At 42.5% G+C, this 15,251-nt stretch overlaps 1 protein-coding gene across 1 annotated transcript in view; it reads right to left on the reverse strand.

Annotated features, from left to right (window-relative positions):
- The window catches only part of TNIP3 (TNFAIP3 interacting protein 3), a 97,764-nt gene that overhangs the window by 19,214 nt on the left and 63,299 nt on the right, over nt 1–15,251 (reverse strand). Inside the window, exons 8-12 of the mRNA XM_073341025.1 lie at nt 14,519–14,650; nt 9,443–9,571; nt 5,437–5,556; nt 2,720–2,845; nt 896–949 (exon numbers count right to left, since the gene is read on the reverse strand). Of these exons, the coding sequence (XP_073197126.1) occupies nt 896–949; nt 2,720–2,845; nt 5,437–5,556; nt 9,443–9,571; nt 14,519–14,650 (561 nt within the window). The remainder of the gene's footprint in view (nt 1–895; nt 950–2,719; nt 2,846–5,436; nt 5,557–9,442; nt 9,572–14,518; nt 14,651–15,251) is intronic.

Raw genomic sequence — 15,251 nt, forward strand, 5'->3', positions numbered from 1 at the left:
GATGAACAAATAAATCTCTCCTGATACAGCATCTTCCGCACACCCTGCCAAGCACCACTGAAATTTTTCTGTTGGATCAAGTATTTGATACCTACCTTGCACACATTGTTTTCTGGCACCAACTGACATTTTTATCTCTTGTAGTAGCACTCACTGTTCAACCAATACTAACCACATGCAGACTTGCTTAACATGGAACCTGGTTAATAAATAATATAGATAGTAATGAGCCAAATCTTGAGGTCCTCACAGTTTTTGGTCTGTTGTTGCTCAGGCTTTACTGAAGCCCAATGAAGTCAATGGAAATATGCTTTGGTAAAAGACTGAGCCAAAAAAAAAAAAAAAAAAAAGTAAAAGCTGGAGTCAGCACCTCACAAATTGACCCAATCAAATAAGTACTTTGCACTGATATACCTATCACTCGTCAGGCACCCTCACAAATATTATCAAATCAATCACAGACCCTTTATTGAGTGAATTTGGGCCAGAGTTAATACAGTGAAACATGCTTATAGAGGGTGCTTTCAGGGTACACAAGCATTGTGCTGAGCCTCTGCAAATGGGTGAATTTAATCCCTAGTGAACTCTGATGTAGTGAAACTTGCTCAATGGATAGCATGCCTGTAGCAACCGCCATATATGTAGAGAAAGTTTTCTATGGGGAGCAAAGAGTTTATTATTATGGAATGCTTTCAGAGCTGATCCTGCAGCCCTTACTCTCATGTATCGTCCCAGTGACTTTGGTGGTATAACACAGATAAAAGCTGAAGGATCTGGCCCTTAAGGAGGAAAGATGAGTAGTTTAGAAGTAGGGATTTACTCTACTAGCTCACAGAAGCCTTGAAACATTTAATGTAAATGCAAAACACAAAGTACTGAAGAGGCACACACACACCTGTTGCTTTAATTGCTTCTCTAGACGTTCTTTTTCTCGCCAACATGCTTTTATCTGTGGAGAAATACAATTTTCATTTTGATAAATCATCTTGACTGCCTGTCCCAAAGCTGCTTCCAACACAACTGTCAGTTAATCACAGAAGACACCACGCATTACACATACACTGGAGCTTCTACAGCACTGGAGCTGGAACAACTCCCATGCATGTGCATGTTATGATGAGATCCTCACTGGCTCATGGGCCATCTACAAGAAACTACTTTGTGTGTGCATGACAAAGAATGCCTCTGCTATCCCTGATCACATCACTGGAGAGGAGTAGGTGGTTCCCCCTCCCCCACATATTGGTGTTTTAGAGTGATCTCCCAACACTGAAGTGAAGGGCTGGCACACCCTCCTCTGACCACTGGAAGGAAGCTCTATGCAGCCATTTCTACTCCCGGCTGGGATCTACCATAGCACAAATATCACTAAGAGAAATGGCTTTAAAACCACCTGAACTCTTTAAAACATTCCCAAGTGGATTAAAATGTCATTCCTCCACAGAAATACCCAATGTCTACTGAGTGGGTAGCATACTAAGGATGTCCATGCTATTCCCATGTGCTTGAATGCCCCGGATGGCACTACTTGTAGCAAGAGGAGTACTTGTGGCACCTTAGAGACTAACAAATTTATTTGAGCATAAGCTTTCATGAGCTACAGCTCACTTCATCGGATGCATTCAGTGGAAAATACAGCAGGGAGATTTATATACATCTCTAAGGTGCCACAAGTACTCCTTTTCTTTTTGCGAATACAGACTAACACGGCTGCTACTCTGAAACTACTTGTAGCATCACTAGCAATTTTGCATTAAAATGAAATGCTGCCTTCTGTGCCATACATCTTTAATAATATTCTCTCATTTGGGGCCTTATTCTGTGCAATGCTGAACACCTGCTGGGAGGGCTAAATGCCCTCAACTCCCAGTGAAGTTAATGGGAGCCATGAGCACTCAACACCTCTCCAGGAGGCACTCAAGTACCTTATCGGGTATCAATCCCTTGCTTCTTATGCTCCAGTAAAATCCAGTGTCTACAGTACTGCTGCGTGGGTTGGTTAAGAATCAGCTAATACTTCTGTGGTTAAATAAGGAAGTCCAGAGGGATGATAGTACAGCAGAGTACATTCCATAATGACTTGCCACTTATTGCAAAATGTTGCTCAACTTCTGTCACAGAGAAGTCTTGCGGTTTCATTATTTTTAGAGGAGATTGTGAAAGCTCAATATTTTGTACGTGCCATGATTTCGTTTCAGCTTCTCCCGTCTCAGAACACTGACATCACACTGGAGATAAAAAAGGATTTCCCAGCAAACGGAACGACTCAGTTCAGACTGCTCTATTAATCGGAATGAGGACAAATTCTGCTCTCGGTTACTCTGGAGTAACACCACTGTCTTGACACTCAGGTCTCTGTAATAGAGCAGGACTTGGGGCCACACATTTTTTATTTCAAAGTTTGGGGATGAGGCTGCATTTCTTATATCAAGTGCATGCCAACAAAACAAATAAAAAGAGAGAGACAAAAGGACTGTGGTTTAAGGATACTGAACAGCCTTTTTAATAAGACACTCCATCCACTTAATTTGGAAGAAGTCTCTCATCATTTCTCATCTCTTTACAACATTGCTTCAGAATGATTTCATCCCACGTGGTGACCTCAAATAAAATCCAATGTCAATTAAAGGAAGTCAAAAAGTCTTGGGCTGTATGGAGAATCAGAAAATAAAAATAAAATGCACATGTGCTGGCAATGGCAACTTTCTTTCAATCATACCTGAGAATTCAGCTTGTTCAATTGGGACTGTGATCTTTCATTAAGTTTTTGCAGTGCTTCTTTCTCTTCATTAAGTCTTTCTCGGTCAGATCTCTCCTTTTTAAAGTCTTCTTCATATATCTGTACCTGAAATTATTAATGTTATTTATGAAATGTATTGTGATAGTGCTACAGTGATCCAAGGTTTCCATTACTCTTTTTTGTTTTTTAAACACACATTCCAAACACATACAGAATTCATCCTAAGAGGGAACTCTCACTGGAATTCTACATTTCCTGTGTCATTTTTACAAACTAAGCGACAAGCAACTGCTAATTTACAGAGCACTTTTTAGACTGATCCCTTCTATTATATATCTACCTTCAACATTTTTTCCATGCTTTTCCTAGCTTTAGTCACACTTGCTTACTCTGTTTATCTGCATTTGATCCCACTCACAAATAATTCACAATCTCAGTATTTGTGGAATATTGCTATATTTGAATGGCTTGCTTGGGAACTGCCTTAGACGGGATTAGCACTAAGATTACAAATATTAAGGGCATGGATTCTTCAAGATGATTCAAATGCCGGTTTAAGAGACAAATATTTTAAGTTTCCCCATTTTCCAACGAGCTCTAATGATTAGCATCTTCAACTTCCACTGCTGGATCTGCTGGTTCTTACCATGCAGGCGGTATTCAGGACCTTGCAAGGGATAGTCCCTGAAATGCTAACATGAGGATATATAAAACTGAGCTTATCACTGAAACAGAATGATAGGCCAGAGGTAAGCTGGGACCCACGAAGCATCTCAATGATCCCTCACCGGATGCACCATGAATTAAAAATGTTTTTGCTATTAACCAGCCAGCATTTTTATACATGCAGCACTTAAGTCACAAGTTAATATTACTGCTGTTTCTCTGGTTCAGTGAAGAAATGCCATCAACTGAACCAGAGAAAATGAAACAAGATAACTTGTAAATCACTATCTGCATTACCTACATATAGCTGGCAACACCAGCAATGCTCTTTAGACACTTCTGCCAGTGCATGTAGTCCTATCGGTTCTCTTCCTGCATAAAGCTATGCAGCCAGGGATGGGCCAAAGATGGCTAAGCAATGGAGATGATAATATCATATAGATGCCTATCCCCGATCCTCCTCCACACAACTCTTCTGTCCCCCTTCATGTTGTGTAAAGTCCAGAATGACTATACTGACATCTACAACTAGCAACATACATTAATAAAACTGACCGGCTACATTTCAGTTCCCCCAGGAGGATTTTGAGAAATGATGTACACTATTTTATTGTCTAGCAGAATGAAGTAACCCATTACAGCACAATGAAGTACAAGATTCTGCTCCCCAGCATGTTGCATACACTATATTAGAGAGTCGAGTCTGGCTCAACTGGTCAAACGTGACAGAAACAAGTATTTTATCCCATGTATCTTCTGATCACGTCTATTTGTGTTTCAATAACTTTGCCTAACACTGTACAGGATGACAGACCTAAAATTTAAAAATTTAGGTACTTTTCAGGTGAGTTTAAACTGACCTATTCCTAGATAGAGAGAAAACAAACCAAAGAAAATCATATCCATTTCTCAAAATGATGATTGTAATACTGATTACCTCCAGATTCTCCAACAACAGCAGAGTTTTCTCTGCAGCCAATATGCAGGTTGTGATTTATGTCTGCTTGTGCTGCATCATTCTTCTGAGAGACTAGAATACCGAGATGTGCGACATCCTGGTTTTCCAAGAACAGGATTCTTATACAATTCAATACAGTGCCAGCTCACAAGAAATGAGGACAGGCAGAATGCAAGAGATCAATATCAGACTAATCAATAACTCTTAAAATATATAATTCATTATGGTAAAATTCAGTCCTGTACAGATAGCTAGCACAATGCCTATGACCTTCTTATATCTGACATAAGCCTTATGTGATGGTTTAAGTGATGCTGTGAGGGATTGCAGATCTCAAACTTGGGCCTGCAGGTCCCCAAGCACTGCCCAGATAGCGGCCGCTAACTGACAGCACTCCAGAACTAGTACGGATGGGGGCTAACAGGACCCTGGACCACTAGAGGCTCTGCTCATGAAGCTCCTGACTGGAGCAGATGTCCAGCTCCAGCAATTGGACCAAACACATGACTTAAGCCGGAAGTAGCACAGGAAGTTGTCTGAGCAACTGAGAAAACTCCTGATCTGCTGCTGAACTGGATCCTAACTCTTGACTCTGGTATGACCCTGGCATTGTTCCCTGACTCTGGTTTGATCCTCGATACTATGCTCTGATTTTGGCTTCAGCTTGACCCTTAGCACAGCTCTCTGACTATGACTCCAGTCACGACCCTCAGTGTGACTCCTGACACTGATTCTGGCTCCACTTTTGGCGTGATCCAAATCCCAGCTCTGACTCTGGCTTTTCTTTCTGGCTTCTGACCCTGGCTCTGACCAGTAGGTCTAACTGCCCACATCCCCATCCCCACATGGTCATAGACCTTGTGCTGATCCTCAGGACTGAATTTCATCCAATGACAATGCATACCACTGTGATAACAGGATCTTAAAAGCATCATTTTATCTGGACTAAAGGCAGACTGCTTCCTCCTTTCAAAATCAGGATAACAAGTTAACCAAAACACAGTTCTTAGGAGAAAGGGGAGAAAATAGTACAGTGTTAAACTCATTCAGACTGACTTCCAGGCATTCTCACCTGCTGTTTGAGAACTTCCAATTGGGTCCTCATCTCTTCATGGGTGCAGTTCCTGTCAGCCTTATCCAAATGAGGCACAAGAAAGGACGGGCACTGCTTTTGCAATGCATCCAGAAGGGCCTGCAACAACATGTAACTGCAGACTTGGATTCACCACGTCAGATTAATTTCTTTTTAATCATTACAGTGTTGGCATCTCTAACTGAACAGGTTCAAGCAAGTCATGAATTGCTTTTGACTGCATTTATAATTGTCACAGAGTTCATGCGGTATATAAACTGTGCGACTAATATTTAATTACCCAAATTTTCAAAGCGACTACATTCCAGCTTCTAGGTTTGGGACACTATCATTCTGGGAGACTCGGTGCTTAGATTGCATTCATAAGTAGCATTTGCACTTTCAAATCGAGCCATTGGAGGTCTATCCAATTTACATTTACCAATGAAAAATCAGAGTTTTAGAAAGCCTAGAGAAAATTTTGGGGAAAAAAAAAATGTAGGTTCCTAAAGATGGGTTCCCAAAACTAAACATTTTTAAAAAAACATTTAGCCATTACAGTATTTAGCAAATAATGGCTACAGCATGGACTAAACCAAAGACCTTTAAGCACTAAAAGTACACATTTGTACAGCATGAGTTCCACCTCCTTTATCTCTTGGCATGCAGGAGGTTGCGTAGTCCCTATGGCCAGCCATTAGAGGGAGTCATGATTACACACACTACACCAGTATATTACTACTGCTCTGCTTTTCAGTCCAACCCTGCTATGATACTTTGTATTACTTCCCTTACATTGTTTTTTTGAGATTACTGTATTCAAATTATTCATGGGTTTGGAATCATCTTAAAACTATTGTTTCTCCTCACTCTCTATGACTTATCACCAGCTAACAAATGTCAGATTGCTTTATTATGCTGACATGGCCATTTGCCATTTGGTGTCGGCCCATCTCAACCTCTGTCGAGGAGACCATGCTCAACATTATGCATTTTTAAAATATATAACTCCTGGTAATTGTTTCAGACTTCTCTCCTTGTCTGAACTGTTTAGAGTGACCATCAAACAGCCAACTATCAAAAGGCTCCCCAGGAGTCCACAGAGGAACCACTCCCTAATGTGGATGTCTCTGAATTTTCTCAGAATGCTCAGTAGAGTCCATCTGAAGTGACCTCCTGTTGGCCAGCTCCCATACAAGGTCATAAGGGAGGGAAGACCGATTTAGAGAGACAAAGGGTGGGCAGAGCAGGAGTTACAAGGAATTCCAAAAGCACATATGGCCATAGTAACCCAAAGGTTAATATTATGTGCCTTGTCTTCCATGAAATAGTGAGAGTAAAACTATAGTTATAACCTATAGCCTCCCAAGGAGGAAACTGAAAGAGGAGAGAGGACTTTTAATCTAATCCAAACTGCTGAGCTACCTTGAGTACTGTCCTAATAGTTGTGGCGTTTGAGAGGAGCACATTACAATATATGTGCACGGTTGTGTGAATAAGGTTGGATGTAAAGATGAGATAGTATAAAAATATATGCAGCTGGTCAACTTGTAGATTCTCTATATTGTATCACACTTCATGGGGCAGCCTGCCCCTCTGAGTTAGTGTTATTCTGGACCATTCTATTTCTGCAATGATATTTCGCTGCTGTGTACAAGTAATAAAATTAATGGAGAGCCAAATATCTATGGCAACCCCCAGCCTGAGCGGAGCAGTATGTCCTAATTCTCTGCAAGATATACTCCTGTTAAAATAAAATTTAATTACAAGTTGGGGGTGGGATTGAGGGAGGCAGGAAAAAGACTCTGTAAAGCTTAATGGGATCACAACACATTTGAAAGCTAAAACACTCTTCTGGTCTGTGCCTAGTCAAACCCGTTCTTTTACATATGATTTGTTAAGTATAGATGCTTGGGATGAATGTGAATGAAATCTGGTTTTATTTCCCCACCTATGCATGTGGTATCCACCTGTGCCTTGTTGCACGCAGTGGTTCAGGCTCTCTGATTCAAAGATGACCTTATTTCATTGTTCCCTGATGAGGTATTGTTTTCCCATTTCTCTGATTTTTTTGCACTGAATTTTATGCATTCTGTCTCCTTTAATAAATCAGTCAACAAGCTTATAAAGCTTATTTGTCATATCCATTTTAACTCTGCTGACTTTATATACACCTTTAAAATAAAAACTTTGATTAGTTTTTTAGGTGGCAACAATTCCAACATACTTTATGTCACAGATCTGTGCTAGCTCCAGATCAGCTCACCACAAACACAGGTGGAAGGGGAGGAGATGAATTGGAAGAACATTGTGAATTTTCCTAGTATATCAGAATTATACACGTGTGCTGTAAATAATTTTGTGCTGATCCACTAGGAGAATTCACAGATTATTCTGTGGCCCTCAACAGTTCTCATTTTTATAGTACCTGGAGGAGGAGGAGGGTGGAAGAAATCTACTGTTTATGTATTAAGCTACAATCTAAAATATGCGGCAACACTGCTTCTCAAGCCATCTGGAAGGACTGTTTTTATGCTGTCTGCAAAACGAGTCTCTGCTTCTCTGTTTATCTGTTATCCCCCTCCCCCGAAGTCTCTAGACATCATTGTGTGGAGAAAAAGCTGGAAAATGTGAACTCTAAAGGCTTGAAAAAACATAAAGCGAATAAAAAGAACATTTATTTTTTAAATCTCATGATTTTGGGGCAGTCTAACTCAATTTTTGAATCCATCGGGCTGGTAATACTGTGGACAACAGTTTCTATGTACATTAGTGAAATAGTTATAGAAGAACCCAAATACAAGGTAAGCCAGAAAGAACAATTCTCTCTTTCACTCAGTGAGTTCTGTATTATAGAGCAACAGGTATCTCACTGGCAGCACAGCTCTTCCCAAATGAGTATATTTCCCACCCTCCTCCTCAGTCCCAACCACACTACAAGACCCTAGCAAAACAGAACAATATGTTCCAGTAAATTATTTTATGAATAGACCTTCGGAGCTGAAGTCACACAAAGTTCCTGTGTGAGTCCAGTCAATGCATTTCGGAGACAGCTAGAGAGACCACAAATTCAGTCAAATTTTTTTACAAGGCAACATGCATTTTCCTTGCTTTGAATTTAGCCTATGCATCACTCAAAGTTACGTCACAGTAATTTTTAAGAGCAGTATATTTCCTCAGGAAGCTTTTGTGGTTTACCAAGAGGTACATTGTTAGAAAACACATCTTGCTTTCTGTGCTCTCTTAATTCAACATTTACTACTTTCCCCCCTTTTTAAAAACAGCATTTCACAGGGCGCTGTCTGGTGTAAAGGATTTGGATTCTGAGCTGTAAGGCAAGAGAAGGAAGGTGGTTGGGTGCCAGGAGAGAAAGATTGTGGTGAAATAAAGTAAAAAAGAGCTTTGCCATTGACTTCAACTGGAGCCAGGATTCTACCCTATAAAGCTGAGCAGGGAAGGGAGTAATGTTGCAAGGGGGAGAACGGGATTATGTCTGGGGCGACATGGGTTAGGGATCAGAGGAGATAGCGGAGGGAAGAGACTGCCGATGTCAGTTAGAAGAATTTGAGAAATGAACATTGCTGAGGCAAGAGGATGACTAGGAACCCACAATGTGCTTGAGTCAGGTTTGGAATTTGAAGCACAGAAGATTGTGTGTGAGAAGCCGAAGCTTCCTCCAAAGCTGGCCTATAGGAAATTTACATTCCCCTTCTTAGTGCAACTGTCTGTCAATAGCAGCTGGCTGGAAGGGTGGGCTTAGATAATCCCTTTCCTGTCTCCACTAACCATAGCTCCCCACAGTAGTGATAAGCGTTCCACTGCTGTGCACCCACAGCAACACAGCAGATGAGCAATATGGGAGGAGAGAAGAGCGCCCGATTTTCAACATTCAGGGTCTTCCACTTTGGCATTATCCAACAGCAAAGTCCCCTGAAATAAATTCAGGTCAAAGATACAAAAAATATTAAAGCAATGTTTCCCATCTGACACCTTTCTCTGTCTATACCTTGTTGAGGCGACTTATTTCACATTCATAGTACTCTTTCTTTTTGGTCACTGAAGCTTTTTGTTCCTTCAGAAGCTTGTTCTCTTCCTTCAGTTCATTCAATGCTTCATTTAGGATTTCTTTTTCATTCTGAAATGTAAAAACATATAGAAATGTTGATAAGGTTCAGACGAAAAAAAATTTCAAGTATGTTTTCAGACTATCTGCTGTCTGACAAATGTGTTGCACTTTTGTTATCCCAAACAATTGTGCCAAACTACTGGAAGGAGAAGCAGCAGGAAAAACAATGGGTCGCTGGAGCCTGATGCTATAAAATGTGCTGAGATTGCGCTGCGCTGCCTACTCACATGATGAGAAAAAAAAAACATACCAGCCCAGATCCTGACCCCTTCATGTAGTCGGGTTGCACAAAGGGGCCTTGAAGCCAGGCATCAAAACAGATGAGGTTGCAGAGAGATTATTACTCCAGCTCTACGTTATAATAGTCCCCCATAATAGTCCCCAGCACAGGAGGTGTCCCTAGCTAGGGTTGCCAGGCGTCCAAACGCCTGGTAGAAAAGGGACCCTGGTGGCTCCAGTCAGCACCACTGACTGGGCCGTTAAAAGTACTGTTGGCGGCGCAGCGGGGCTAAGGCAGGCTCCCTGCCTGACCTGGCTACGCAACCGGCATGTCCCTGCAGCCCCTTGGCACAGGTGCGATCAAGGAAGCTTCACATACTGCCCCCGCCCCGAGCACTGCCTCCGCAGCTCTCATTGGATGGGAACTATGGCCAATGGGAGCTGTGGGGGGCAGCGCCTGTAGGCATGGGCAGCACGTACCATACAGAGCCTCCTGGATGTTCCTCCACCTAGGGGCCGGACATGGCGGCTGCTTCCAGGAGCAGTGTGGAGCCAGGGCAGGCAGGGAGCCTGCCTTAGCCTCACTGTGCTGCCTGAGGTAAGCGCTGCCCGGCCGGAGCCCACACCCTGAACCCCCTCCCCAGGTTGGAACCCCCTCCTGCACCCTAATTCCCTCCCAGACCCCACACCCCAACATCCTGCCCCAGGTTGGAACCCCCTCCAGCACCCAAACACCCTCCCAGACCCCGCACCCGCTCCCACACCCCAACCCTCTACCTCAACCCGGAGCCCCCTCCCATACTCTGAACTCCTCATTTCTGGCCCCACCCTGGAGCCAGCACCCCCAACTGGAGCCCTCATCCCCTCCCACATCCCAACCCCCTGCCCCAGCCCAGTGAAAGTGAGTGAGGGTGGGGGAGAGCAAGCGACAGAGGGAAGGGAGCTGGAGAGAGTGGGGGGCCGGGCCTCAGAGACTGGGTGAGGAAGGGGCAGGGCCTCAGGGAAGGGGCAGGGAAGTGGGCCGGGCAAGGGTGTTCAGTTTTGTGAAGAAGAAAGTTGGCAACCCTATCCCCAGCACAGGCTGGAGTGCAGCAGTGCTCCAGCAATCCCTGGCTAATGAAATGGTTCCTGTAGCAGGTGACAATTAAGAGCAGACTTGAGGTTGCTCTACATTGCAAGCGAGGCTGAATCAGCACCCAGCCTGCTCCAGGATCAGGGAGCCATCAAAGTAGCTTAAAGTTACCTTTACCCCCAACCCAGCTGTGCAGAGTGGAGCATGACCACACTTAATTATTACTCAATTAAGGAAAGTATCCCTAATTAAGACAGCACTTTTACCATGTTATTTTTAAGATAGCATTGTAGGGATTAACATGACTGGCACATTAAACATACAGTCCAATTCTGTTTTCACATTACATCTACAGTCTTGCTGATGTCTGACCGTAAAACACCACTGGCTTCAATGCAGTTACCGTGTGGATTTACAGCTAAATGGAGGTGAGATCAGTATCCAACTCCCAGAGTGACAGTACTGTACAAGCTTCTCCTCACTGCTCTGAAGGGTTAAAACTTTCCTCACTAGCTGCTTTTGTCAGACTGAGTTAGATCAGACTCATTTTGACATTTTTCTAATTTAATTTTAAAACTTGGGACTTCTTGTACAAAAGGAGAAATAAAATTAAGAGATTTTCTGAGGTCTGCTGCTTTGGGCAATAATGAAACAAACTACAACAAACCTAAACCCAGTGTGTTTAAGCACACTGCAGGCCATAAAACCCATTCTTATGTACAACAGGTGTGCCTCAGTGCAGTCAGCTGCTGTGTTTTATATGGTATTAAAATGCCCACAAAAAAAGGATAAATCTTAATGTGCACATCCACCCACTGAAAAAGCACTTTGCAGGCTTACATTTCCTGATAACGAGGCTACATTCCATCACCATACTCCAAATTAGTTGGAACATTTAATTTCGTCAAAAAAGTGTGTAAATTTTAGCAGAGCATCTCCTGATTACAGATACATGAGTAAACTTGGAGCTTGGGTTTTTTTAAGTTATAAAACTCCTAAAAATCCTTATAAATGTTTTCATCTCTTCTTACCTTGACAATTACTATTATTTCTAAGGCTTCACCCATTCCTAAATCCCAACAAATGCAAAATGTTGGGTCTCCCCTTCTGATACATACAAAAGAACACAACCATATCACTACCTCATTTAACCAACCTCCTCTAGTTCTCTAGTCAGTTCGGATTCCAGTTCAAAACTGCCATCCTTGTTTTAAAACCCTCCATAGACTTGCTCCAGAACAACTCACTGTCCCCTACCCCTCTCCCTGCTCTTCTTCTCACATTCTCTCTCATGTAAACACAGAACTCCTCTCTGTCCCTTCACTCACCCTCACCACTGTTGCTCTGAGAACCTTTTCTGCAGTGGTTGGTTATCTAGGAAAGCCTTTCATATCTTGGCCTTATTGAACTATCCATTTTCAGATCCCACTGGAAAAATACATCTTTTTGTCCCTGGATAACACCCTTTTAATGCTACTCTCCTTCCACTATCTATTTAAAACTTTATGTATGTTTTATTTTAACTCTGCAGACTATCTGAGGTTTGTATGAAGGATGCTGCCAAGTTGTCATACTGTGTTGTACATCCTTTAATCCAATGGTTCTCCAGCTCTTTCATTCTTTGGACCACTTCATCAGAGAAGGATCCTCTCATGGGCCTTGCTGAATCAGGGCCTAAGACTACAGACTACCAATGAAACGTTAGAAGAGGAGATGAAAAGCTTTACATACAAAGATGTGAATTTATCTTATGGCAGCCAATAGCAAACATTAATACAGGTAAAGTGGAAGCAATGCATTCCTCCAACTGCGTCAGTGTCTCATGTCATCATGTTTTGCATGAAGAACACAGAACCGTGACCTGACTTCAAGTCTAAGGGTATGTCTACACTTACATTTTATAGCGCTCTAACGTGCTGGCTCAGGGGCATGAAAAATCACCACCCTGAGCACAGCAAGTCTGAGTGCTTTAAAGTGCCAGTGTAAACAGGCTCCTCATTGAGGTGGATTACCAGGAGCACTGAGAAAGCTCTCTCCCAGCGTTCGCGCGTGACCACACTCGCACTTCAAAGCGCTGCCGCGGGAGCACTTGGAAGTTTCCAGTGTAGACATACCCTTAGAACCTGAGCTAGGAAACACATATTACAGGGCATAGTGTGTTTACTGTTGAACTACTCAGAGTAGTCAGCACTATACCAGATAGTGTTTGCAGGACTGGGCCTAACAGTAGTAAGTTAAAGAGCTCTTTAAATATTTATATATGTATTTGACAACATGTGCTCTGTTAAACACACACATATATTGACTACCCTAAATTATCCTTAAGCACTTTGTGTATGTATCTAGCAGTTAAGGCTCCCCTTTAAATTCCTACAGTAAGAACATAAGAATGGCCATACTGGGTCAGACCAATATCCTGTCTTCTGACAGTGGCCACTGGCAGGTGTCCCAGAGGGAATGAACAGAACAGGTAATCATCAAGTGATCCATCCCCTGATGCCCATTCCCAGCTTCTGGAAAATAGAGGCTAGGGACACCATTCCTGTCCATACTGGCTAATAGCCATTGATGGACCTAACCTCCATGAACTTATCTAGCTCTTTTTTGAACTCTGTTATAGTCTTGGCCTTCACAACAGCTTCTGGCTAGGAGTTCCACAGGTTGACTGTGCATTGTGTGAAAAAATACTTCCTTTTGTTTGTTTTAAACCTGCTGCCTATTAATTTCATTTGGTGACCCCTAGTTCTTGTGTTATTAGAAGGAGTAAATAACACTTCCTATTTACCTTCTCCACACCAATCATAATTTTTATAGACCTCTATCATATCGCCCCTTAGTCGTGTCTTTTCCAAGCTGAAAAGTCCCAGTCTTATTAATCTCTCCTCATATGGCAGCCATTCCATACCCCTAATCATTTTTGTTGCCCTTTTCTGAACCTTTTCCAATTCCAATATATCTTTTTTTGAGATGGGACCACCACATCTGCAGGCAGTATTCAAGATGGGGGCATACCATGGATTTATATAGAGGCAATATGATATTTTCCGGCTTATTATCTATCCCTTTCTTAATAATTCCCAACATTCTGTTTGCTTTTTTGATTTCTGATGCACTTTGCATGGATGTTTTCAGAGAACTATCCACAATGACTCCAGGATCTCTTTCTTGAATGATAACAATCAATTTAGACCCCATCATTTTGTATGTATAGTTGGGATTATGTTTTCCAATGTGCATTACTTTGCATTTATCAACACTGAATTTCATCTGCCATTTTGTTGCCCAGTCACCCAGTTTGGAGAGAATATTTTCAGCATTTTCTTTTATTGAGCATAAAGAAAATTCACCCACTTACAGATCTGTTTGAGAGGGGACAGGCGTACAATCATATCAGTATGCTTCCCCCCGCCCCGCTCTATTGCTCTATTCATCAGCCCTCTGCCAACTTTTGGAGTGACACAGCCACTGGGAGTCACTTGCATTTCTAGAGATGGATCTCCGATCTACCGCCTCCTCAGAAGCATAACACCACCAGACAAGGAACCCCGATACTCTATTCTTATCTCACTGGTGTAATTCATCCCACGCTGTATCTCTTACTAGAGCAAACCCCATGCAACTCTACGGACACACACAATCAAGTAGGTAAAGTGCAATCCTCCTACCGCTTCCTGAAGCAGTCCATCTCTGGCCAAGGCTTGCAGCCTCTCACACTGTTGCTGATTCTGCTGCCTTTCTTTCTCCAGCTCGCTGACACTCCTCTGTGATGCACCCAGTTTCGCTTTCACTTCTGCAAGCTGTAAAATGATCACACACACTCACAGCAGGGGCGTGACTGAGCCAGAGGACACTTGAATGGAGTAGTATCCCTAAGGCTCCTTCAAAACCTTCCTGCTCTCAGCACGCAGCTAGACACAGAGAAGGAGCCAGAACCGTTTGTACGTAAATAACACCCCCCCCCTTTCCTAAATCATACTTGTCTCTCTCTAATGGAAATTTTTAAACACTCTGGCCCTGGGCCAGATCCTCAGCTATTGTAAATCCAATTAGCTCCAATGATTTAGCTGCCAATTTACTTCCGTTAAGGAGCAGTCCCTCTAAAGATTTTCCCACATTTAATGCTCTTTTTTCTTCCCTAGCATGGGCTCTTTCTGCAAAGATGTGCCTCATAATCCAACTGGGGGTAAAATGATCATGCACTGATGGAGACAAGTCATGTGTATTCTCTCTGTGTATAAGCAATTCAGAAAAGAACCCTGTGGTCTATTAATAGAGCTGGGGGGGGGGGGGAATTAACATTTTATTTTTGTTTTCTACCAAAGACAAATGGGAATTTCTTTTTCCTATAAGGCAGTTAGAGGCCGACACTGATGGAAATTATGATTATTTACTTAAAAG

The sequence above is a fragment of the Lepidochelys kempii genome, chromosome 4, assembly GCF_965140285.1.
Source record: "Lepidochelys kempii isolate rLepKem1 chromosome 4, rLepKem1.hap1, whole genome shotgun sequence".
NCBI classification, from domain to species: Eukaryota; Metazoa; Chordata; order Testudines; family Cheloniidae; genus Lepidochelys; species Lepidochelys kempii.